The 25,717-nt window shown below is 44.4% G+C and overlaps 1 protein-coding gene across 4 annotated transcripts in view; it reads left to right on the forward strand.

The window, feature by feature from the left end:
* LOC124795148 (uncharacterized transporter slc-17.2-like) overlaps positions 1-25,717 on the forward strand; it is a 489,975-nt gene that overhangs the window by 329,423 nt on the left and 134,835 nt on the right. For all 4 annotated transcript variants that reach the window (XM_047259028.1, XM_047259030.1, XM_047259031.1 and 1 more), the window contains one exon: positions 16,329-16,559. In XM_047259028.1, the coding sequence (XP_047114984.1) occupies positions 16,329-16,559 (231 nt within the window). The remainder of the gene's footprint in view (positions 1-16,328; positions 16,560-25,717) is intronic.

The following is a 25,717-nucleotide window of genomic DNA, read 5'->3' on the forward strand; positions in this document are numbered from 1 at the left end:
GTACTCCTCGTCATCATAGTGCCTTGCATGTGCTCGACTTCAATCATGCATGGCTACGTGAATATTCCCCAGAGCATAATCAGTAGATCACGCTCCTTCCTCATTCTACACACGGACAGCACACTCACTTATACTACATCCACCTTGCATGCGTCTGACTAGCAGTTGCCGGCCAGTGTGGCCGTGCGGTTCTAGGCACTTCAGTTTGGAACCACGTGACCACTACAGTGGCAGGTTCGAATCCTGCCTTGGGCATGGATATGTGTGATATCCTTCGGTTAGTTAGGTTTAAGTAGTTCTAAGTTCTAGGGGACTGATGACCTCAGATGCTGAGTCCCATAGTGCTCAGAGCCATTTGAACCATTTTTGAACTAGCAGTCATTCCTCACCATGTAACCCTGCTGTCACCCGGGCGGGTTTATATCGATAGTAGGTCGGCGGTGATAATATTCTGGCTGATCAGTGAATACTAGTAAAACCTATTCGAAGTTTCTCTGAGCAATATAAGGAGCTTTAAGTGAGCTATGATCTCAAACGTTTCTAGTTAACTGTTCTCATTACCAGATTGACTCGACGACACAGTACCAGGCTACAAATTCAGAAATGCGGAGTTCGGCGTCCAATCGGTCCCAGCATATATTTTTGTCATCTGTCGCTTCTTTCCCCTCTGGCAATGATTTGTTAAAGTGAGAAATGAGAAGCTGCCTCATGGTACACAGTCCACATAGAACTGCAGTTCCCGGCGTATTTCAAAGTCTGTGTGAACGGTAAACTACGTTCCGTAGCAGCACGTCTGGTAAAGCTCTGCTATGTTCAAACCAATCTCCGGGCTGAGGATCACTTTCCTTCTTACGGCTTCTAACTCAGTCGGTAAAAGCGGGGTCTTCATAGCATCACTTTGTTGTCTCTCTGTCTGATTGTTAAAACACCTTTTTTTCAGGAACGTGAAGACATATCGAGTCGAAATTTATGCCACATGTTAACGTCTACGGCTCCTTGGCGGTGTAAAAATTTAAGCGTTTAAGTCAATTCAATCAAAAGATAGGGTTATTTATGTCACATATTTTGATAATGTTGAAACGTCCCCTTTTGAAAAATTGTACAGGATTGTGCTTAACCTGACACACAATATTTTTAGCGCAACGCAATCTGACTATCAAAGATCCCTGCAAAAGAATGGCCCTGAGTAACATTAAACTATACCTTTCAGAAATCACTTACCTCACAAAAATCTTCATTACTCGAACTACTGCAATACAGCGAGCGCCACTACTGCCAGCTAAATAAAAGATTCAAACTACGGAAGGCACTAACTACTGATAGGCATAGTTAGGAAATGAAAGATTTTGACAGAGAACAAACAATGTATTTACCTTAATATCATCAAAAGTCATAATATATATAGCAGTTCATGACAAATTACAAAACTCCGCCATCTCTCTCCCCACATCCACCACTGCTGGCGGCTCACCTCCAACTGCGCAGCGCTACGAGCTGTTCACATCCAGCTGCCGCTGCCCAACACTACAATGGTAGACAACAATGCAAACCAGCCACCCCCTGGAACGGTTTGAAGGAATCCCGATAAACAGACGTCAAGATGGGTGAACGGGAATTTGAATCCTGCCACTGCTACAAAAGGCTCCATGATGATACCAGTGGCGCCTCATTCTGTGTAGTGACCTACTACAAAAGTGGAAAAAGTCACATTCATGGATGATGATGATGATGATGAAGTCCCATACTCCCAGACAGAGCGTAGGCAAGGTAATAATGGAGGTGGTTTGCCATTGCCTTCCTCCGACCGCAATGAGGATGAGTGATAATGATGAAGACGACACAACAACACCCAGTCATCTCGAGGAAGGTGAAAATCCCTCGCATTTATAATGAACTATTCAAGTTTTCAGAGTACCACAAATCCGAACGAATCTCAATCTTTGAATTTGAGACTGTGTGTCTTTTCGAACTGGCTCTCTCAAACTTCTATCTCAATCTTTGAATTTGAGGCAGTGTGTCTTTTCGAACTGTCTTTCTCAAACTTCTGATCCAATGCCTTATTCACTTGTACTCATGAAAGGTTGTTGTTATATGTGGCTGACTTACTAATAGTGCATATATAACCGTTTGTGTGAAATATAGTGTTGGCAATTATTTTAATGCAAGTCTTTTGTGTATTTGACAGTGAGAGAGCATTCCATGAGTGGTAAACAGTTTTTCATTTCCCGATCGTTATCTGACTTTCGTGAAAGCCAAAGATGTCATGTCAGTTAAGGTTCCGTGAGACAAATAACTCGAGAACTGAGCCCATTCTGTGTGCCAGCTACTTACATAGTCGCCACGATGACTACGATTTCTCCCATCAATTAAATAATAACGCCTCCAAACTGACTCACATAAGCATGCATTTCAACACAGTAGGGGGGGGGGGGGGGGACATCCTGGCCTCGTCATTAATCATTACTCGGTAAGACTAAAGGATTTCTTGCTCAATAGTCACCACATGATACGCTAAAGCTCGAATTTACCAAGAAATTCCTCTTCTACAAGTGAAGAGCACGCTACATGTTTCAACGCAACAAATTAGGAAGAAAACTCAGCCTGTTAGAAGCACTTGAGGTAAACAAATATTTAGTTCAAGATACCCAGCTGACTCTAAATGATCGATTACAGACGAATACATCCCCACTTTTAAGCTTCACATTGTGCAATCATCCAGCCACATATCAACAGATCGTCACAATAATCACAGAGTGCCACAGAAATTAATACCAAAATAGAATTTCTAGTCCTTACTTTGATTCCCTCACAAGCTTCATTATTATAACGATATAACTTTTAATACAGTAATATCGTGTATTTTAATCATGTATTATGTTTAGTATTATCCACTGAGTAAACTGTAATTTACAGTGTAAAACCTGTTTGTTGCGCAACGTAAGTGACAGTGCTCATTTAGATAGTTCTCAACCAATGTTGTTTATAATGTTTAGATACTTAATGACTATTGTTCCTTCAGGACGCTAGTCAGCTGTTTCCTAAAGATGGCACAATAAGCCAAAAACTAGTTAGTAACATACAAAAATCAGAAGAATAAAACCAGTTTATTTGTTATTTAATCTGAAATTTAGAAAAAATGCTAAACAATTACGAAATTTGCAACAGATAAACAACGACAGTAACAGCATTTGTATTCACACAAACGAATATGGCAAGAAACACTAATCAACGTCTTGACACGCTTATTTACGAACAATTATATGCAAGGAACACATCACAATTTTAAAAAAGGCAAGACAAAGAATTTATGTGGTGAATGGAAAAGGGAATTTCAAAACTGACTAGTTGGCTGATGGCCACATGGGTTTTTAAAAAGACGACTCAATAAAAGACTTTTATTGTCAATTTCATAAATCACTTTCCAGGAAACTACTCAAATAATTAAAATAAGAGGAGATATGTAAGGACAAGAATAGTCAGAAGCTCGCGCAACCTCAGCATGGAAAAAACCACAAATCACGGAAATACTCCAACAGCGACGGCAAGAACCATCGCAGGGAGGAGGAAATTGACAGAAGAAGGGAAGGTGGAAATGTACAGAAATGGGAAGGGAGGAGATGGAAAGAGAGAAGGGAAGGAAGGGATTGGCAGTGGGGAAAGGAGCAGATGAACAGAAGGGAAGGTGGGAGAGAGGGGGAGGGTCAGTTGGGCAGAGATGAATGGAGCAGGTAGACGGAGGGTGGAGGGGCAGATGATGGACAGAGAAAGGAAAGATGAAGATACTGAGAGAGGAGGAGAAGGAGGAGGAGTACATGGACCGCGAGAGGAGGAGAAGGAGGAAGGTGAACAAAAAGAAAGGGGCGAGGAGATTGACTTAAAAGAGTTGTGGAGAACACGGAGGATCAGAAGGAGATTGACTTAGAGGGGTGGAAGAGGAGGAGATTGATGAGGAGAAAGGAGCAGATCGACAGAGACAAGAGGAGGAGGACATGGACAGAGATAGGTGAAGGAGGAGATGGAGTAACAGAAGACTGTAATAAAGACTCGGGTAACGCCAGGTACTGAGCTGGTATCACATAAAAATGTAATGTGATGTTGTTGCTGAGTCATCTGCACATAGAAGGAAACTTTCACTCTAGTGGCAGCTTGTTTCAGTGTATCAGTTGGCACAAGGTTAAACAAATGTAAGGAAATTAGAAATTAAAGAAACAGATCGACCACACACAAAAAACTGTGATTCAAATTCCCTTAGAGCCTTCAGATCAGGTTTTCCTTGTGTTCTATGTAGTGTGTAACTTAAGGCTGACATTTGATTGGTTCTTTTGTAAGGGCAAACATCTATTTCGTACCCTGTCCTTATCATATCCAATGTTGTGCCCCGACTCTTCACCGAAAGGATGATGAAGCAGTGTCTTCCTTCCTTCTTCATTTGATCCTCTACAATACAAACCATCTACTCCTTTACCGGCCATAGTAGCTTCCTCTTCACCTAGACTAACATGTTCCATCATGCACTCCAAGAATTTCCACGATTTTTCACATTCAAGTAGTGACAACCACGCCAGAATCTAGCCATTAACTCAGTCCTACACTTTTTCCGCTCTACGTAACTCCTCTCGTAATTTGAAGTGGGAGTCTCCGACCCGGTCGTCGGCTCTTTATTACTTCTCAGTTAGTAGCATTAAATCGTAATTCCGTCACCACCACCCGGCCATCAAAATTAATAACGTAATTTTCAAAGTTAATTCAGTGCCTAATAATTACTGTTTCGAGAATTGCACGACTGTTAATTTTCCTCCTTTCATTTTTGACAAGCGATTGAAGTGCAGGTAAGGAAATGAAATCGTATTTAGTGGTAAAGTTACGAAACACTATTGCAGAAAGTAGGTAGCTGTAGTTAGTGCCCACTGCGGCTCCTTTTGAGTGTAATGAATATAGAAACGAAATCGGAAATCTGTGAAGGGAGTCAGTAATTAATCTGACATTTGGGGAAGTAGTTCATGAGAAATATTATCGGAAACGAGCTAGGTTTATTAATAACTTACTACTTACTTGTTCATTGCAGTAAAAGCATGAACTGAAGTTGGTACTTGACTCATCAGCCAGCACCCGCAATTTTTTCCCTGCCGCTTTCTCACGAATTTTCTGCTTGACGGTCACGATTTGTTTTGCTTTTTATTCTTATACTATAATCTTTGCCTTTGTTTCCCATTGATCTTCTACCGTCCATATTTTGTCTTTCAACACTGCCCTTACAATGTCCATATTACGTACTCACACAATATTAATTGCTCGTGTTTAACTTTTGCTACTATGTTAGTCCTTCCTGTTGTTCCTTCGACTCCAGGCACCTTGACTAACTCGTCTTGGTAATTGTCTCACGGCTGTGTTTTCGTGAGCTTCCTTTTCTTCTTTAAACTATCAGCATGCCACAAAACCATAAATTGGGTTATTACTTACTGCTATCCTTGTTGCTCTGCTCATTGTGAGCAGTTAGATTTATTTTCTGGTCCATATCGAAGCCGATTTCTTTGGCCTTCTCCGTTGATATTCATAACTTACGGTCCAGATCTTCTTAATTACGATCTACACGAAGTAATCACCATGTTGTTGTTGTTGTGGTCTTCAGTCCTGAGGCTGGTTTGATGCAGCTCTCCATGCTACTCTATCCTGTGCAAGCTTCTTCATCTCCCAGTACCTACTGCAACCTACATCCTTCTGAATCTGCTTAGTGTATTCATCTCTTGGTCTCCCTCTACGATTTTTACCCTCTACGCTGCCCTCCAATTCTAAATTGGTGATCCCTTGATGCCTCACAACATGTCCTACCAACCGATCCCTTCTTCTGGTCAAGTTGTGCAACAAACTTCTCTTCTCCCCAGTCCTATTCAATACTTCCTCATTAGTTATGTGATCTACCCATCTAATCTTCAGCATTCTTCTGTAGCACCACATTTCAAAAGCTTCTCTTCTCTTCTTGTCCAAACTATTTATCGTCCATGTTTCACTTCCATACATGGCTACACTCCATACAAATACTTTCAGAAATGACTTCCTGACACTTAAATCTATACTCGATGTTAACAAATTTCTCTTCTTCAGAAACACTTTCCTTGCCATTGCCAGTCTACATTTTATATCCTCTCTACTTCGACCATCATCAGTTATTTTGCTCCCCAAATAGCAAAACTCCCTTACTACTTTAAGTGTCTCATTTCCTAATCTAATTCCCTCAGCATCACCCGACTTAATTCGACTACATTCCATTATCCTCGTTTTGCTTTTGTTGATGTTCATCTTATATCCTCCTTTCAAGACACTGTCCATTCCATTTAACCATTTAAAGGGGCACTCACAGCCCAAGATTCATATTATCATCGATCCGGCGTGCATCTGGTGCTTGAGTGACCACAAGAACCATTAACAGGTGGCTCGCAAAAACGTGCATGAGCTCTCTGCACCCCTTGCACTGACAACCATTGACCTCTGAACACCAACAAGCCAGTTTGCAGTGATGTCTGGAACATTCAGCGTGGAATTTAATTGGCGGGAGTAGTAACGTCTTCAGTGATGAGTACCATTTCTAGCTGAGCCCCGATGAGGAGCGAAGACAAGTCTGGAGACGCCTCTGACAGCTATGAGGTAGCGACCAGATCACCATAGGCTACAATATTTATCTTTTGTCCTTGCTGAACGCCCTTATCTAAGCTTGCAATTTCGCTTAACACTCTAAGTAAACTCGAAACACACAGAAAAACGAAATAAATAATAAGTTACGCAAATTGGTTACAAATTGTTATAGGTACAGATATCGATGCAAGTAACTATGCCTCGCAGACAGGCGGTTGAGCAATATACACAGATGTCCGCACTTCAGAGAGGAAGTGTAGTTGGGCTCAAAGACGATGTTGGCCGAGCGGTTCTAGGCGCTTCAGTCCGGAACCGCTCTGCTGCTACGGTCGCAGGTTCGAATCCTGCCTCGGGCATGGATGTGTGTGGTGTCTTTAGGCTAGTTAGGTTTAAGTGGTTCTATGTCTAGCGGACTGATGACCTCAGACGTTAAGTCCCATAGTGCTTAGAGCCATTTGAACCATTTAAAGGGGCACCCAGACCAAGATTCATATTATCATCGATCCGGCGTGCAACTGGTGCTTGAGTGACCACAAGAACCATTAACAGGTGGCTCGCAGAAACATGCATGAGCTCTCTGCACCCCTTGCACCAACAATCATTGACCTCTGAACACCAACAAGCCAGTTTGCAGTGATGTCTGGAATATTCAGCGTGGAATTTAATTGGCGGGAGTAGTAATGTCTTCAGTGATGAGTACCATTTCTAGCTGAGCCCCGATGAGGAGCGAAGACAAGTCTGGAGACGCCTCTGACAGCTATGAGGTAGCGACCAGACTATCGTCCGCCATACGGCCCGACAACCAAGAGTGATGGACTTGGCTGCCTTTCATTTGATAGCAGGTCCCCTCTGGTTGCCATCTGGGGACCCTTACAGCACAGCACAGCGGTGCGTCGACGATATCTTGCGCCCCGTTTTGTTGCCTTTCACGCAAACCATCCTGGGCTTACTTTTCAGCAATATAGTGTCCGTCCAGGCACTGTGAGAGTTTCTGCAGCTTGTCTTCGTCCATGACAGACCCTACCTTGGCCAGCAAGATTTCCTCCGCTCGGGGACTGGGTGTTGTGTTGTCCTCATCCTCATTTCATCGTCATCCCCGGCGCGCAAGTCGCCCAATGTGGCGTCGAATGAAATAAGGCTTGCACTTGGTGGCCGAACTTTCCGAATAGGGGCCTTCCGGCCAACGATGCCATACGCTCATTTCCATTTTTTTCTGCTCTTTTTCTTGAATGAGTCATCAAATTTTTCTGAAACTGTAATCATTTTCTTGTCTGCACAATTACACCACGTCTACCGATTTCCGTCCTGTTTGGATAACTCTTTCGTGGTGCTTCGGTTTTCCTTTTGCCTTACAGTGTAAGATGGAGGAAAGAGTGTTGCTTTTGAGTTGCGTTGACGGTGGAGGATCACATAACCATATGGCAACAGTGTCGCTCTTTTATGGAGGTGATTGATACTTATGCGGTAACCTCACATTATTCTCCTTTCTCTCTAATGGATAGCTATTTTTCTTACAGTTACACTCATCTTGCAACATGTAACGTTGTCTAGCGGATTTTCAAGTTCAACAAATTTTATGACTGGTGGCTTAATGAGGGATGTAAGAGAAATTATAAAACCTTCAAAAAACGTTATAAAGTCCAAAATTATCGAGTCGATGTAACTAAATTTGGCACAGTTCTTAGGAAATGTTATATGCGTACACATCCAAGTTTTCGTGCTTATTGACGTTATATGTTTTTAATTATAAACAAATGAAATATTTTGTACAGAGTGAGTACAAAGTTCCTCTTTTGAAAATCTATCAGAACGGAATTGATGCATATTTGTACAGAGTTTGATATACCATTATTATAAATATCTGTAGAATAGAATTTTGGTATCTTCTTATGCAGAATATTTACGTCTCTGGAACTATCTGTGAAAAAAATGCACCAAATTTATAGGGCTTTCCTCTTACATAAGTGGTTTACTGTTGTATTAAACAAAAATTCCTTCCACAGAATGATTGATTATAATTTGACTAGTTGCATAACAAATTTAAGTAGTAGTATAACGTCAGTGGTTTCTGGGGAGAAGGTACATAAGGTTACCCAAATGTAAGCTACGGGAAACCTAAATCAAATGTCTGAGAATGTTTGTCACGTATTATACCTTACCTAATCTGTGTGAAGTAGTGCAAACCATGTACATTCTCTTCTCGAGCCTCAAGCATTCTTTTCTTTGTTTGACTTTCTTGGTTACTGATTTTCGAACTGAGCAGCAGTAATGTCAGCTGCAGCAATTCTCCTGTTACTGACAGTGTGAAAGCTCCTAGAGCAAATCCTAGTCCCTGTAGAGTTTTTCATCTTCTAATATTACCAGAGGTAAAAAAAAAAATCGCTCCAATTTGAACAGCAGTTACGCAAACAAATGTTGTCTGGGGGGGTGGTTTTCAAATCAAAGGTTGTAACTCACATTAGGATTTTGAGTTTTTCCAGGCACACACTTTTGCAGGAGTTGTGAATCGCTTAACACCTAAACATCACCGACATTGTCATTGCATAAAACTGGCAGAAAACATCGCAGGAATAAATAGTAAGAGGAAACAAAACGGTTATTATTTTTATCACACGTAGGATTGGAATTAGAGCGTTGTATTCTGGAACTGACATTTCAGTAGCATGTAGCAACCCGCCTCCGTGGCCGAGATCGCTAACGCATTCTTGTGCCGTAGCGCTCGACCAGGCGGTAAGCGGGTTCGAGTCCTGGTGGTGGAAAAAGTTTTCATTGCCGGTGTTTGGCCAGAAGGGAAGGAGAGGTGGTAGCGTAAAGTTCCTAATCACTAGGAACGTAGTGATTTAAATATCAAACCTCTCCACAAATTCCTTTAATATAAGTCTATGGCCACAAACTTTTTGTTAACAGATTACCGGTTTCGGTCTTTAATGACCATAATCAGATGTGTTTCATCAAAACAAAGTCACAAAGTCTCTTGAACCGAGGACGTGCGACACTGTTAATGGTGGTCCGTCCGTCGGATGCGGAAGTTAAGCTTGGTGGCCCCTTTGGTGCTATTCACGAGGAGTAGGCCTTGTGCCGACACCGGTTTTCACCGTCTCCCTGCTCTCATCCTCATACAACACGAACATTACACTGCACATACACACCCACCCACCCACACGCACACACACACACACACACACACACACACATATACATACATATATGTGCTATTACAAATAGTTTGTAATGTTGCATATTGCAAGTAAACAAACAGACAATACCATGTGTCAAAAGAAGAGTCAATAAAAAAATTCACAATTTTGATACCTTCTGCGGCGAAAAGTGGTAACTGAAAGTGTATGTGTTGGTAACTGACGGTGTGTGTGTGTGTGTGTGTGTGTGTGTGTGTGTGTGTGTGTGTGTGTGTGTTGTTTTGGACAGGGCAAGTTCGAGCTCGATTCCCGGTACCGGAACCAAAAGAATGTGCTTTCGGCAGGTGAGCGGCGATGACGTATTCTTTGCATCCCGTCCGCAGAGTCGCGAGCGCGCTTACTTTGTTTACTTCTTCGCCGCAGCTGGTACTCACGTCCGTTGACATTGGGCCACTATAGCTCATTCCTACAGAAAAGCTACCATCAAGGTCGTCTTCCAGCCCAACCACGCAAGACGACAAACCTCTGAAATCGAACGATTTATCCGTAACTAAGTTCAAATACCACCACAGCACATCGTCGGTGTCCACCTATCCATCACAAGTAGCGTCGTCTACGGGAAGATGATCGATGATGAGTTATGTCATGCTGTTGTGAGCAGATGTACGAACACTTTTAAGTTCAAACGCTCCGATAGTCACATCGGGGCGGTTACCGTTGACCATCCAGGACTAGGATTACGCACACTGAGAGTCTTCGAACGCCCGTTCGAAGTACTATCGGACGTAGTTACCTCAGCTTTCCGACCGTATGGGGCGGTAATTAGCCATGTGGCCGAGAAATGGAACACCTTCAAGACATACCAAGTCTCAACGGCGTCCGAGAATTAAAGAAACACGAGCCATCCTACTTAGCCATAGGTGGAAGTCAAGCAATCGTAATGTACGATGGACAGCCTCGTACTTGTTCTGGTTGCGGCCAGGAGGACCACGTACGCTCCGCGTGTATTCAACGTCGGGTTACACAAATTCCGTTAGATGACGCGGCAACACCTCCTACGCTCACGGCCCTTCGCCTCAATTACTCAGGGGTGACACGGTCGACCGTCATAACAGACGAAAGACCACTTGGAAGTCATGGAGCGTTAGAATGCAGACCCGTCGCAAGTCCTGAGTTGACCATCGCCATTACAGAGTCACAGAGACTGCAGACAGCCGCCCCTGGGCTCCACAAGAATATTCGGACGAAAGAATGGAACTCGACGCTAAGGTTGCTTTTCGCCCTGAGGGGGATACGGTGCAGGAACCACACACTCTATCGGACACAGAAACCCACGTCCGCATGTAGAGGTCACCGAGGAAACATAAAAATGCGACGTCGCACACACTCAGACGTTTGCCTCCTGCGGACGTCTCCTCCAGTTGACGACCGGACGGACAACGAGACGGGAAAAGTGGATGACACAGGATCGCCCTCATCTGTTACTTTTCCTGATTTCGACACACCCGTTTCCGCTCTCTCGGACAAACATATCACAAGAACAGCGCCCGCCACTGGTACACAACCTGAAACAACTTCGGATTCACCCTTGTTCATTCAGCTCGCAAGTATCCTATCGCAGCCATGGTTAACTTAAGGACCTTGGTTGGACGACATTGAAGACGATTCTACGCCCGCTGTGGTGGATGAGCAGAGGGGTCTCTCCTCCCACACCTTCCCCTCCCGAGTAGCAACAGATGACGGCGCGGACGCGGCCAGCGGATTACAGGCCCCAACTTTTACGGCGACGCTGACGGTGACCCCCATTGCAGACGACAATCGACGGACCTATCGCTTAGCGCCCACCAACGTTAACGCCATTTGGACACGTATGCAGTTGTCGCTGCTGCAAGATATGCTCAACGCAGCAGATGTTGACACTGTCTTTCTCCCAAGAAGTCTTCGTCGACGACGTCCTGGGTATATATGGTTAGAGGACTCATATGTCCCACGCCTCGTCAACTAACAGTGGAGTAGCAGTTCTCCTCAGTGTGGCCTCTAGGCGGACGATGTACGATATCATCCCATCGCCAGAGAAATGGCCGTAACGGTTCTAGACGTCCAGTTTATCAATGTGTACGCCCCTTCCGGAACGAATCGCCGTCGCGACGTATCACTCTTCTTGGTGGAAGGAGTAGCACCGCTTTTTCAGGGCAGGCATGCGGAACGGGGGGGGGGGGGGAGCGGGGGGGGGGGGCAATTTCATTAGCCCTCAAGCACGTAAAAATCAGATGCCATGCCATTCACTGTTCCCAGAACTTGGGACACTCATCAGCAATCTCCGGCTGGTAGATATATGGGAACATGTCCAAAGAAATCGACCGGGATTCACTCATTTCACGAGTCACTCGTCTAGTCGCATTGATAGGATTTACGTCTCCCGTTCTCTCGCAGCAACAGTGAGCGACGCGGATGTGTGGCCAGTATCCTTTTCTGATCATGAGTCCTATATATTGGCCACCACGCTTCGTCGGTAACGCGTGTGGCGCAGCTGACATCCCTGGAAATTAAACCTTGCTCATGTCGCTTCTCCAGATTGCCGACGCACCATCGAAAACACGTGGAGTTCGTGCGACCCCCGCTTCTCGACGCATCCTACATCGATCAGTTGGTGGTTAAGCTGCACCAAGCCGACCCAACAGAGAACCTTGATTACGTATGGTTGTGAGACCGCTGCTTGGAGGCGGCAGACCCTCAATTTTTATTTCACCGTCCTTCGCGAATGTGCCTTCTTGCCACCCACACCGGAACGACAGATGACAGTTCAGCGTGCGAAAGCACAGATCGTAGCCCATATGTGCCGGCATCTCCAAGGGACGATCGTCAGAGCGCGAACACACGACAGACTCGCAACGGAGCGACCAATCATGTACCACGTCATTCGAGAACGTAAACTGCGAAGACGGGCGCTGATGCAGGCCATCACCACGGCGGGCGGCTGTCGGCAGTCCACATAGCGCGATATTGGTCCAGCCTTCTTCGACAATTACGCACGGCGTTATTCTGCTCAATGCTCCGACCCGACGACGGTGACAGGAGTCTCAAGATTGATTTATGGCGTTGTCCCACAGGATTTACGAACTGAACTGAATTATTGGACGATATTACGGAAGACGAAGTTATTGACGCCATAGGTAAAGGAGCGGTGAACAAATCTCCTGGCCCTGGAGTTTCGTAGAATTTTTCAGTATTTACTGGCTCCCAAGTAGACAGACATCTGTCGGGAGCTTATGTCCCCCGCAGCCTCCGTAGAAGGAATGGGTCTATCGGTTCACGAACCGAAAAGGTAGCGCTCGAATACATTCCCGCCCGCTGACACTCGTCAACTGCGACATGAAGATATTAGGAAATTGTTACGACCGATCCTGCCTCACTTCATCTCACCAGATCAGGCTTCGTTATTGGGTATCAAAAACATCCACACAGCACTGTGTTGATACCGCAACAAAATAGCCCTAGCGAGGGCACGCCGCATCCCGAGAGTGCTGGCATCACTAGATTTTAGCCAAGCTTTCGAGCGAGTGGATCACTTGTAACTGACGTCCGTTCTCCAACACATGCAGTACCCACAGCAATTCATAGACGTAGTGATGCGCCTTCTCCGAGGGGCGAAATCCAAGGTGCTCGTTAACGGGCGTCTCACGCAGTCTCTCCAGATTTTCAGATCGGTGCGTCAAGGCTGCCCCCCGTCGACCTTACTCTATGCTCTGGTACTGGAACCGCTCCTCTGTGGCCTCCGTCAATACCTCACCGGACTCACCTTACATGAGGTCACATTTCGCTGTACAGTATTATGCAGAAGATCTGGTTCTCGTACTCCGCAACTGCCATGAAACCAGAGCACTAGAATGGATTGCTAAATACTGTATGGCTTGAGGCAGCTGTCTCAACGTCACCAAATCGGTCGTCATGGCCATAGGAGACGCACTGGCCCCAGCGTGTGTCGACCCCCTACAGCTTAGTGGTACTGTCAGATGTCTCGCAATAGAGTTTCACGACGACACGACGCACAGCGGCCCTTAACTACCGCCGCTTATTACATCAAATTCGGGTCCAGATCTCCAACCTTCGTCTGCGGACCCTCGGCATTCTTCAAAGGACACACTTCGTCAATGTTTTCCTCGCATCGTGCCTTCCACATATAGCGCATGTTCTTCCAATACCGTTACTGATATCTCGATGTATATTAGCGGCATTCGGAGCCTACTTCAGTACAGGCATGCCCTTCAAAGTCAGTTGATTCTCTGACTCTTCCCCCAGAAAGGGGAGGTCTTGGCCTAGTCCATGTCCACGACAGAGCGGTGGCGTGGCCCTGTATGTCAGCTCGCACAACAAGCTGTGGCGCCACCACTCGGAAAGTTTGACGGGTTTGCTCCTGGAGTCGTTAGCTCCGCCCTCCCTTACGCCCCCGCTGACGACGCAAGACACACGCCCACCCTTCTGCTGCTTCAGGTTCTTTTATAACACAGTTATATCCGTATAGCAATACCACCGACGAAACAGGCGACGGTGCGGGATATATATCGCGTCCTCCACCAGAGGTGCCCACCAAATATCATGGAGGCCAAAAACCCTCATGTTAGTTGGAAGACGATGTGGCGGACGATACACACGATTGCACTGGATACAGACGTCCTATCCACATGGTAGATCACAGTCAACGGTAAACAAAACACCCGATCCCGCCTCCACAAGATAAACATGACGAACTCGACTCTGTGTGCAGACTGCGGAGTACCGGACACGGACGAGCACCGTCTCAGATGTGGCGCGGCAGAAGACGTACGGTGCTTGGTGCGACAAATTTTATCGTATTATGTACGATTGACCCCGGAAAATATCACACCTTGTCTTCTTCTATTTGAAGATGAACGATATTTTCCACGCACCAAAACCAACGCAGTCACGTGGTTCCGTGGGCACGCGATATAATATTTATTTCATGATGGACCTAAAGGCGTATTGGTCTTTTTGAAGGACCTTCAGGAACATCATTGCAACATTGTACGGAACCCAAAATATGGACAATATTTTTCTAATTGCTTAGGGAAAGCCTTATGGGACCCTCCACACAGCTGAATCATGAACTGGTAGGAGAAGATACCCATTTACTCAGCTGAAAAGAACATGTCCGATTATCGGTGAAATAACTTACGACATACGTGAAGACTTACCTGGATGATGAAGCGTAAGGAGAGTAGCGACGCACCCTTCTACATCGTGTACGAAACACATTTTCCGTTTCCCCATATATATATATATATATGTATATATATATATATATATATATTACCTCGGTGTACAAAACTGCCGAGATATTTGTTCTGGTTAGTTAGCGCACGATGCGGTGCTAGGTACATTTATTTTCGGTGTGGTTTAAAGGAAATACGGATTAAAAATATATTATAAAATCGAATAAAGAAACGCACGCTTGTGCCATGCCGCTCGACCCGGGCGTAAGCAGGTTCGAATCCTGATGGTGGAAAAAGTTTTCATTGCCAGTATTTGGCCAGCAAGGCGAGGAGAGGTGGTAGGGTAAGGTTCCTGATCACTAGGAACATCCCGGTTTAAATACCAAACCTCTCCACAGTGTCTACATCTACATATACATTTATACTCCTCAAGCCACCCAACGGTGTGTGGCGGAGGGCACTTTACGTGCCACTGTCATTACCTCCCTTTCCTGTTCCAGTCGCGTATGGTTCGCGGGAAGAACGACTGCAGGAAAGCCTCCGTGCGCGCTCGAATCTCTCTAATTTTGCATTCGTTATCTCCTCGGGAGGTATAAGTAGGGGGAAGCAATATATTCGATACCTCATCCAGAAACGCACCCTCTCTAAACCTGGACAGCAAGCTACACCGCGATGCAGAGCGCCTCTCTTGCAGAGTCTGCCACTTGAGTTTGTTAAACATCTCCGTAACGCTATCACGGTTACCAAATAACCCTATGACGAAACGCGCCGCTCTTCTTGGGATCTTCTCTATCTCCTCTGTCAACCCGACCTGGTACGGATCCCACGCTGATGAGCAATACTCAAGTATAGGTGGACCAAGTGTTTTGTAAGCCATCTCCTTTGTTGATGGACTACATTTTCTAAGGACTCTCCCAATGAATCTCAACCTGGCACCCGCCTTACCAACAATTAATTTTATATGATCACTTGACAACTTGATGGTAGTGCGTACGTTGGATGCCGACGTTAAGCTTGGTGGACCCCTTGTGCTATTCGCGAAGAGTAGGGTATGTACCGGCACCGGTTTTCACCGTCTCCCTTTTCTCATCATCATACAACACAAACATTACACTACCACATACACACACTCACACACACACACACACACACACACACACACACACACACAAGTATTATTACAAATAGTTTGTAATAGTGCATGTTGCAAGTAAACAAACAAACAATACAATGTGGTAAATGAAGAGTCAATTAAAAAAATTCACAATTTTGGTACCTTCTGTGACGGGAGGTGGTAACTGAGAGTGTGTGTGTGTTTTCTGTTGGACAGGGCGAGTTCGAGTGGAGCAAGGCGGTGCAGGGCCGCGTGCTGTCGGGCTTCTTCTACGGGTACGTGGCGAGCCAGGCGCTGGGCGGCTGGGCCAGCGACCGCTGGGGCGGCAAGCGGCTGTTCGTGCTGGGCAACCTGCTGCAGTCGGTGGCCACGCTGCTGCTGCCCGCCGCCGCCCGCCTGCACCACGACGCGCTCTTCGCGCTGCGCCTCCTGCAGGGGCTCGTCTGCGTGAGTACCGCGCTCCACGTCTGCGTTCACGCTCAAGTGTTTGGTGAAGCTGAAAGGGGTCTATTAGACGCGCTTTAAGAAGACGCTGTGGCAGGAGTAAAGCTGTGAGGACGGGCCGTGAGTCGTGCTTGGCTACCTCAGTTGGTAGAGCACTTGCCCGCGAAAGGCAAAGGTCCCGAGTTCGAGTCTCGGTCCGGCATGCAGTTTTAATCTGCCAGGAAGTTTCATATCAGCGCACACTCCGCTGCAGAGTGAAAATCTCATTCTAGTCGAGCTTTCATTTAAATAGTAGCCCTTATCGCCTCACATCTAGTTTAGTTTGTGTTACAATGTAATATACAATCGCCTCTCACAACTGTGTTTCCTTTCATATATCAGTGAACACCCAGAGCCTCGGGCAAGGCAGGATGCAAATGTGTTATTTTTTTAACCACGATACAGATCCGTCCCCTTTCCTCATCTTTCTATCTCCTGTTGTGGATCTTGAGTGGTTTTTAAACTCGTAACCTTCTGTAAGCGGGGAATTTAGAGCACACAGAGGAAGAGAGGTCACAATGCTCCAGAGCTACGAAAGTGAGAGACGTACGGTTGGTGCTCTACTGGACTTGTGTGCCTTCACTTCGCAAAGGGGTTATTAGTACCAAGACTATAGCGAGGCTAATACGATAGGTGATTTTATTCACGTATTCACGTGGAATTTATTTCGATGACTTATTTTAAGTAAATATCAGAGGGTCTTATGCACTCACTTTCTCCTGGGCTGACCGTTGAGTCACGTTGTTCCGTTCTTACGCGTGTAGTCTCTAAGAGGGGGGTACATCTCTATTGGATGGTTTGCGAAGCACCCGCTTTGATTGACGTGACCTTAAACTCTCTTCGGATCAATATTCATTATCAGTCGATTACTTCGATCGGCTGCCACGTGCGTAGATGATAAGAATGGATCTCCCTACCACAAAATGATGATGAGTCAAGTTATGTAATGAGGTAGTATAAAAAATGGGGAGATTACTACAGAGTGTGTCGATTAAACTGCCGTCCAGAACAAAATCTGCTATTTTGCGTGACCTCTCACCCATAGGAGTGTAGATTCAAGTATGGCACATCTCACAGACGGTAAGCCACCTAACATTCGCAGAAGAATGAAAGATGGACAATTCGTGTGACATTATCATTACTTATTCTGGGAATTTATTCTTTGCCGTTATGATTCCCTTCGAGCAACATGTAATGATCACAATGTGGTGTTGAATAAGACGCACTTGCGTTCACCTGTTGGTCTGGTACAGCCCCATTATTAGTAATACTTTTCGTAATGTTTCTCGTTGCCTGCAATTTATCTGTCGTCGTCGTGCCAGTTGCCCAATGCGTGTTGCTATTTCTCCTCCAGCGTTTAGAGCATTTCTTTCCATATTGTCGGCAAACAATACCCTCGTCTGATGGAGTAAATGAATGTCCATGCGTAACTGTGAAATTAGATAATGCTAAAAACCCAAGAGGGAAGTATATTGGACTGCATCTCAACATTCGATGCCCATGAAATCATGTACACATTCAATTAAAGTTGGTAGCACTATAGGGCTAATTTAGTGTTACTCTGTATCATTCAGTGTTGTGCACACCAAAAGGCAAGGTCAATTATATGTGCAGATCACAAATGCGTTTAATGTTCATGAGTCCCCTATCGCTATGCTTGTCCACATACTTTCCTTGAAAGTATCAGGAGCTCATAAGGAGGAGCCACGTTCTGGGCCCTCATGGACAGACAGTTGTTTCCCTTTCTTGGTCTGGTTAAATGTTTAGAAAATTCATCGGGATTTCTTTCTAAATGTAATCTGTATGCCTCATCTGTTCTATCCTATGTCAAGTCGTTATCCGATATCAGCTAAATATTCCTAGCTAGATATACTCACACACACACACACACTCACACACACACACACACACACACACACACACACACACACACACACATACACATATTAAAAGAAGAGAGGGAGCTTTCAAAGTGCTCATAGAACACCTTTCACGCTATTTCTCTACCTTTCCATCCTCGAAGAGCAATAGAAACTGTTCTGCCAATAAAACCCAGTCTTTGTTTCACTTTCCCTAAAAAATTTTACTTGACACGACAACCTTTAAATTTGTATGGTTTATTGCGTAACGGAAATTCAACGGAATTTTTTTAGCACTCGTGTGGAGGACCTCCCATATTTTACTATTCAGTGTCAGCTGACATGTATCTCACCATGCAGATATCATGTCTAAATCATTTTGCAATTGGTTTTGATCTTCTGACTACTCTGCTAGACAAAAAAACTGCAGTCTTAGAGGGCTACTCAGAATATCTCCTAATAGTAGATTAAAACCAGCGAAGGGGCTATAATACTGCCTTGGGGAATCCCAGATATCACTTCTCTTCCACTCTGTGGCCTCCAGTCAGCTACTATGAAATGTGACCTTCCTGGCAGGAAATAACAAACCCAGTCGCACAATTGAGACGATACTCCATAATCACCCAGTTGGGTTAGAAGATTCTTAGATTCTTGTGAAGGGCGGTGGCAAAAGTCTTCCGGTAATCTAAAAATATGGACTCGATTTGAGATCCCATGTCGATAGTATTAGTTATTCATGTTGACTAAACAGCCAGGTGTCTTTCAAAAGAACAATATTTCCTGAATCCCTGTTGGTTATGTGTCACTAGATCGTTTTCGTCGAGGTGTTTCATAAGCTACGAACACAATATGTGTCCCAAACTCATAGTGCAATGTCAATGATATAGGCCTATAATTCAGCGGATTACGTCTACTTCTTTTCTTTAATACTGGCATGACTTGTCCAACTTTCTCGGCTTTAGGTACGGATCTTTGGTCGAGGGAAGGGTTGTGTATTATCACTAACTACGGATTTATTACATCAGCATATTCTCAGAGGAATCTAACTGGTATACAATGTGGACCAGAAGACTTGCCTTTACTAAGTAACTTAAGGTGCTTCGCTACACTGAGGGTATCTACCTCTAAGTTACTTATGTTGGTACCTGTTCTTGATTCGAATTTTGGAACATTTACTTCCTCTTCTTTCGTGAAGTAATTTCGGAAAGTTGTATGTAGTAACTCAGCTTTAGCAGCGCTGCCATCGGTAATACTACCACTCCTATCCTACAGTGCAGGTACGGACTGTTCCTTACGGCTGGTGTTCTTTACATACGATGAGAGTCTGCGAGATTTCGAGACAGAGTTTCTCGCAGCGAAGTTCCCCCTAAATTTGGAGCTTCTGTAAGACATTATCAATCGTGGGCATTTTACATTTCATTTAAATTTGGTATGCTTCCTTCGTTGCTTTTGCAACAGTATTCTGACCTGTTTTGTGTGTCATTGGGGAACTGTTCCGCAACTTATTAATTTTCTTGGTATGAAACTCTCAATTGCCATCAGTACGATTTCTTTAATTTAAGCCACGTTTGGCCTACGTGGAAGTTGCTATTTTGGGCATCAACAAAATTTTTATCTGCTTTTTAAGTAGAGATATTTTGCGTTCATCTTTGACGTATTTGTATATTATGGTATTCAGTCTTGCTACAATGACCTTGTAGTCAGTAATAACTGTATCCATCACGACGCTCTCTATTTGCTCAGAACTGTTTGTGGCTAACATGATAATGATGATGAAGATGATATTTGGTTTGTGGGGCGCTCAACTGCGTGGTTACTAGTGCACGTACAAATTCCCAGTCTGTGCACCGTCCAGTCTCGCCACTTTCCCGAATGATGATGAAATGATGAGAACAACACAAACAATCAGTCCCCGTGTGGGGCGGCGGGTGGAATTTATTGAGAATATATATTGTTATTTAAATGTAGAGTCTAATGTGGAAAGGATGCATTTCCCGGCCAATTAGCAACATATGTGGGGCGGCGGGTGGCATAATTGTAGAATATATGTTTTGTTTGTTTTTCCCGGCCGACTACCCATATGTTGGGCGGCGGGGGGAATTATTGTTTATAAAATGGTTCCTATTATTTATTTAATGCTGTTGTTTGCCGTTCTCAACACTGGCTCTCTAACTATAATATTGGCAACCAGAAAGTGATTAGCAAAACGTGAAGCCTGTAATTAGAATTCCTAGTGCCCACTTCATCTGAGAAATACACTTATAGCTACAGCTTACAGCTCTGAGGAATTAGGAGATTGTCTGGGATTCATAATCAAAAACGATTCTGTCTAAAATGTTCACTATATTCTGAAAGTCACAGACCAAAAAAAAAAAAGAATCCACACAATCTAACTACCAGAGCAGTTCAGAGTCTAATGAGCTGATGCAACTATAACTGTTCAAATTAAAGGTTTAAGTGAATGCTCGCCATAATTTGAATGATAATGTTCATCAAACGCCACACTAAATAATGGTAGAATGTCTGTCCCGCAGCGGCATGTCAAAATACGACATACGCAAATTGAAGATAGATCATTAAAGTCATCCCAGAATTAACACTTCACTCGAAAACGATTTCATGGTTACGCGTATCCCGAGTAACTTATTACGGCATCCGAGGCTGTTTATAGCAATGATACCGACGCGGCGCGACTCCCGGCACAGATGGTGCGGTAGTCAGCGTCTGGACAGAACTGGGGCCTTTTTTCCTTGCGCAGCGTTCTTATATATAAAGCCACGGTGCGGACGGATAAGGGAACGCCTGATCAAATCGGCTCTCCCGACTACCCGCTGGGCTAGTAATGCACCACTTTAAGTTATCGAATAAATCATTGCTTCCTTTGCTGATGGCCAATGAAGCTCTCAATTTAAATGTGCAATCAGCACACAGGTAAGTAATCATAATAAAAGTCTGATGTGGCTAAGTCAAATATTTTGGGCGAGAGAATTAATTTAATTACTCTACACGCAGTAGACGAGCTCTGAACTTGCCCTTTGGAGATACGCTATCGCTATAGTTTCATAGTTATTCAGTTAAAACTTCTCACATCTTTATGATAATAGCGGATCTCCCTTCTACTTAAATTTAAACATCCTAGCCTTATTTATTCGCCTACTTAATCTGTCTTGCTTCCTTAATTTTTAAGACAAAAACCAGAAAATCATGAATTTCAACTAAAATTTTAATTTATGAGATCCAGAATACTGTTTCTACTAAATTATTATGCAAAAGGAATCAAATATAAATTTTTAAGTTTCTAGCTCTTTTCTGTTGTGCCAATGATGTTTACAGAAAAACGTCCAAATTTCGAAAATGGTTAAAGTTATTGAACTGATATTCAACACATATTGATTTAGTATTACTCCTGACATGCTAGAAACGTTTCAGGTTATTTACTCGATTTTTGAAGTATTGCGCAACATTTATGACGTCAGAGCTAGTTACAGCAGACTGGCTGGCACACAATGGAAAGGCTGATGTGAATTTTATACGGCGTGAGTAGGCTGCTTCCCTACACCCGGGAGGAGAAAATCCGCGTCCCGGCCGGGAATCGAACCCGGGATCCAATCTGTGGCTAAGAGGTTTAGTATGTTATCATTAACAATTTACATTTCCTTTGGGCTCCTAGGCTATTTTCTCAAAACAATTTTCTGAGAAAGCATTCAGAACACTTTCAGATTTGTTTTTGGATCTATCACTGACCTTAAAGTGGGCTATGTCTAGCCACCTGTGCGTGTTAAAAGTACATTCTTACTGCATATTCGTGCCATAGCACCAGAAACCGAAAATTATCGTGTCATTACACGAGACGGCTTTTACAGTTACCGAAATGTAATATAAAAAGTGAACGTCACATACACAAATTAATATATCAGCGAGTACAGTGTCATGGAAATACTGATTTAGCTGAATCATATAGGGTAAAGGGGTGAGTATTTTATTTTACGTTTAATATTTGAAATATTTTAGTTACGGAGATATAGGAATTAGTATTTGCTTTTAAATGGAAACAATACGCTTTTCTAACGGTATTGAAAGTTCCTGAATGGAGGATAGTCGTACAGCATGTGCTAACGGTGATAATGAAATATTTTTTTTCAAAAAAGTTGGGAGCTCTGCTAAATAAAGCAACGAAATCTGATGACACTGCGTTTCTTGAACCTCATTTACTTTCATTGCCTAACAGGGTTGAAATTGCACTTTATGGGACATAGCGGTTTCGCGTTCTACTCAGATTCCAGCATTTTTCTCGAAATGTTTCCCAGTATAGTTAACGATGTATTATACCATCGAACAAGGTGGAATCTTAATTCATATAACTTTAAAAAAAAAGCTAGACATCACAGCGCTATCTCAGTCCGCATCATGGCGCTAACGTAACTATTTCTCTAAAAATACCGGGTGATCAAAAAGTGAGTATAAATTTGAAAACTTAATAAACCACGGAATAATGTAGATAGAGAGGTAAAACTTGACACACATGATTGGAATGACATGGGCTTTTATTAGAACCGAAAAAAAAGTTCACAAAATGTCCGACGGATGGCGCTGGACAGCAAAACTACTACCGCGACGGGTGAGAGATACGCCGATATGTTACAGAATCGCATCTTCCCCAGACTGGCTGATAAACATCTGCTGGAACGTACGATGTTTATGCAGGATGGCGCTCCACTTCATATTGCTAGATGCGTGAAAGATCTCTTGCGCGCGTCGTTTGGTGATGATCGTGTGCTCAGCCGCCACTTTCGTCATGCTTGCCCTCCCAGGTCCCCAGACCTCAGTCCGTGTGATTATTGGCTTTGTGGTTACCTGAAGTCGCAATGTATCGTGATCGACCGACATCTCTAGGGATGCTGAAAGACAACATCCGACGCCAATTTAACTCCGGACATGTTTTACAGTGCTGTTCAAAACATTATTCCTCGACTACAGCTATTGTTGAAGAGGGATTGTGGACATATTGAGCATTTCCTGTGAAGAACATCATCTTTGCTTTGTCTTACTTTGTTATGCTAATTATTGGTATTCTGATCAGATGAAGCGCCATTTGTCGAACATTTTTTTAACTTTCGTATTTTTTTGTTTCTAATAAAACCCCATGTCATTCCAAGCAAGTGTGTCAATTTGTACCTCTCTATCTACATTATTCCGTGATTTATTCAGTTTTCAAATTTATACTGACTTTTTGATCACCCTATGTATATTGTCTTCGAATTGCCCCGCTTTCTTCATTAGCATACAGTTTGCTGCTTGCGAACTGACCTAGGCGTTTTACCCCTCCTGCAGGTTTCTGCAGTTCACTACAAATATCCCTGTCGTGCTGTCACATTTGCGCTGCAGAAGACTGGGAGAGGTGAGGTTGGGGGAAGGGGGGAGTAGGTGCGGAAGCGAAACGCAGCACTGCAAAGACTTTCAACTTCCTACATTCCCTCGCCTTCTCCACTTTTTTAAAAACATTCTCTTCTTTAGCTTGTACGTGCGCGGGCGTGCTCCGGCCCCGAAGGCGTGGAAACGCGAAACTAATCTGGCGGCCGGCCGGAATATTCCGCATAGCCCCATAAATTAGCGGACACCTTTTGTTTTGCGGGCGGGTGGACGCACGGGAAGCGACTTGCGGCGTGCGGCGAGCTCTGAGCAGCGGGCCGGGGCGTGCCGGCGCGCCGTTTTCGCAGCGGCGCGTGCCTCCGTGCAGGGAGAGGGCGAACTAATCTCTTTTAATGGGGGCATGGCGTGACGCGGCCGCCGCCTTCCGTGCCCCGCGACACTGCCGGCTGTAAATTTCTTTCTCCGCCGCGCAGTCTCTCCGAGTGGCGGCCTGACAGAGCACTTCTGTGTGTGTGTGTGTGTGTGTGTGTGTGTGTGTGTGTGAGAGAGAGAGAGAGAGAGAGAGAGAGAGAGAGAGAGAGACGTCTTTCGCCAACACCAACGACAAGCCTGACTGACCTCGGGTAATCCCGAGGCAGAGGCATAAACGAAGTGACGACAAAGACACCCACGCTGGTAACATCTGGTGGTAAAACGTTAAAAAAGTTTTTATGCTACCCTGATCCTGATGACTTGCACAGGATGGGGTTTGTGGATTCCAAAAATCTTTCTCAGTACTCTCTTAACGCCAGGAAACACCTGTGTAATGGCGTATTTTCCGTCCGTTGTCGGAGCTTCCGTGGTGCCGTGCGAAGCCCCACTCACGTCCGATGCAAGAAAACGTGTACTAAGACACAAGGGTTCAAAATGGTTCAAATGTCTCTAAGCCTTATGCGACTTAGCATCTGAGGTCATCAGTCCCCTAGACTTAGAACTACGAAAACCTAACTAACCTAAGGACTTCACACACATCCATGCCCGAGGCAGGATTCGAACCTGCGACCGTAGCAGCTACGTGGTTCCCGACTGAAGCGCCTAGATCCGATCGGCCACAACGGCTGGCAGACGCAAAGGCATTAATGGCGGTAGCTCCCAGTGGGCATTGATTTAAATCAATGGGGAAAGTTGAAAACTTCTGCTGTACGGGAATTCGAACCTGGGTCTCCTGCTTACTAGGTAGATGCGCTGACCATGCGCTATCTGGACGCAGTGGTCACCGCAACTCCGCGTACTTCCCTAGCACGCCTCTCGTGAGGCCAACATTTTCAACTTATCCACACATTACTGATGCAGTGTCCCTTGCCCATTATCTTCATTAGTCGCGATATTTCGCTTAAGAGTTCGATCATTCTGTGCATCTGCAGTGAAGTGATCTCTGGCCGTCCTCGCCTTCATTATATAGGGTGGTCCATTGATCGTGACCGGGCCAAATATCTTACGAAATAAGGGTCACAAGAAAAAACTACAACGAACGAAACTCGTCTAGCTTGAAGGGGGAAACCAGATGGCGCTATGGTTGGCTCGCTATATGGCGCTGCCATACGTCAAACGGATATCAACTGCGTTTTTTAAAAATAGGAACCCCCATTTTTTAATATATATTCGTGTAGTACGTAAAGAAATGTGAATGTTTTAGTTGGATTACTTTTTTCGCTTTGAGATAGATGGCGCTGTAATAGTCACAAACGTACGGCTCAAAATTTTAGACGAACAGTTGGTAACAGGTAGGTTTTTAAATTAAAATACAGAACGTAGGTACGTTTAAATATTTTATTTCGGTTGTTCCAATGTGATACATGTACCTTTGTGAACTTATAATTTCTGAGAACCCATGCTGTTACAGCGTGATTACCT

The sequence above is a fragment of the Schistocerca piceifrons genome, chromosome 4, assembly GCF_021461385.2.
Source record: "Schistocerca piceifrons isolate TAMUIC-IGC-003096 chromosome 4, iqSchPice1.1, whole genome shotgun sequence".
Classification (NCBI taxonomy): Eukaryota; Metazoa; Arthropoda; class Insecta; order Orthoptera; family Acrididae; genus Schistocerca; species Schistocerca piceifrons.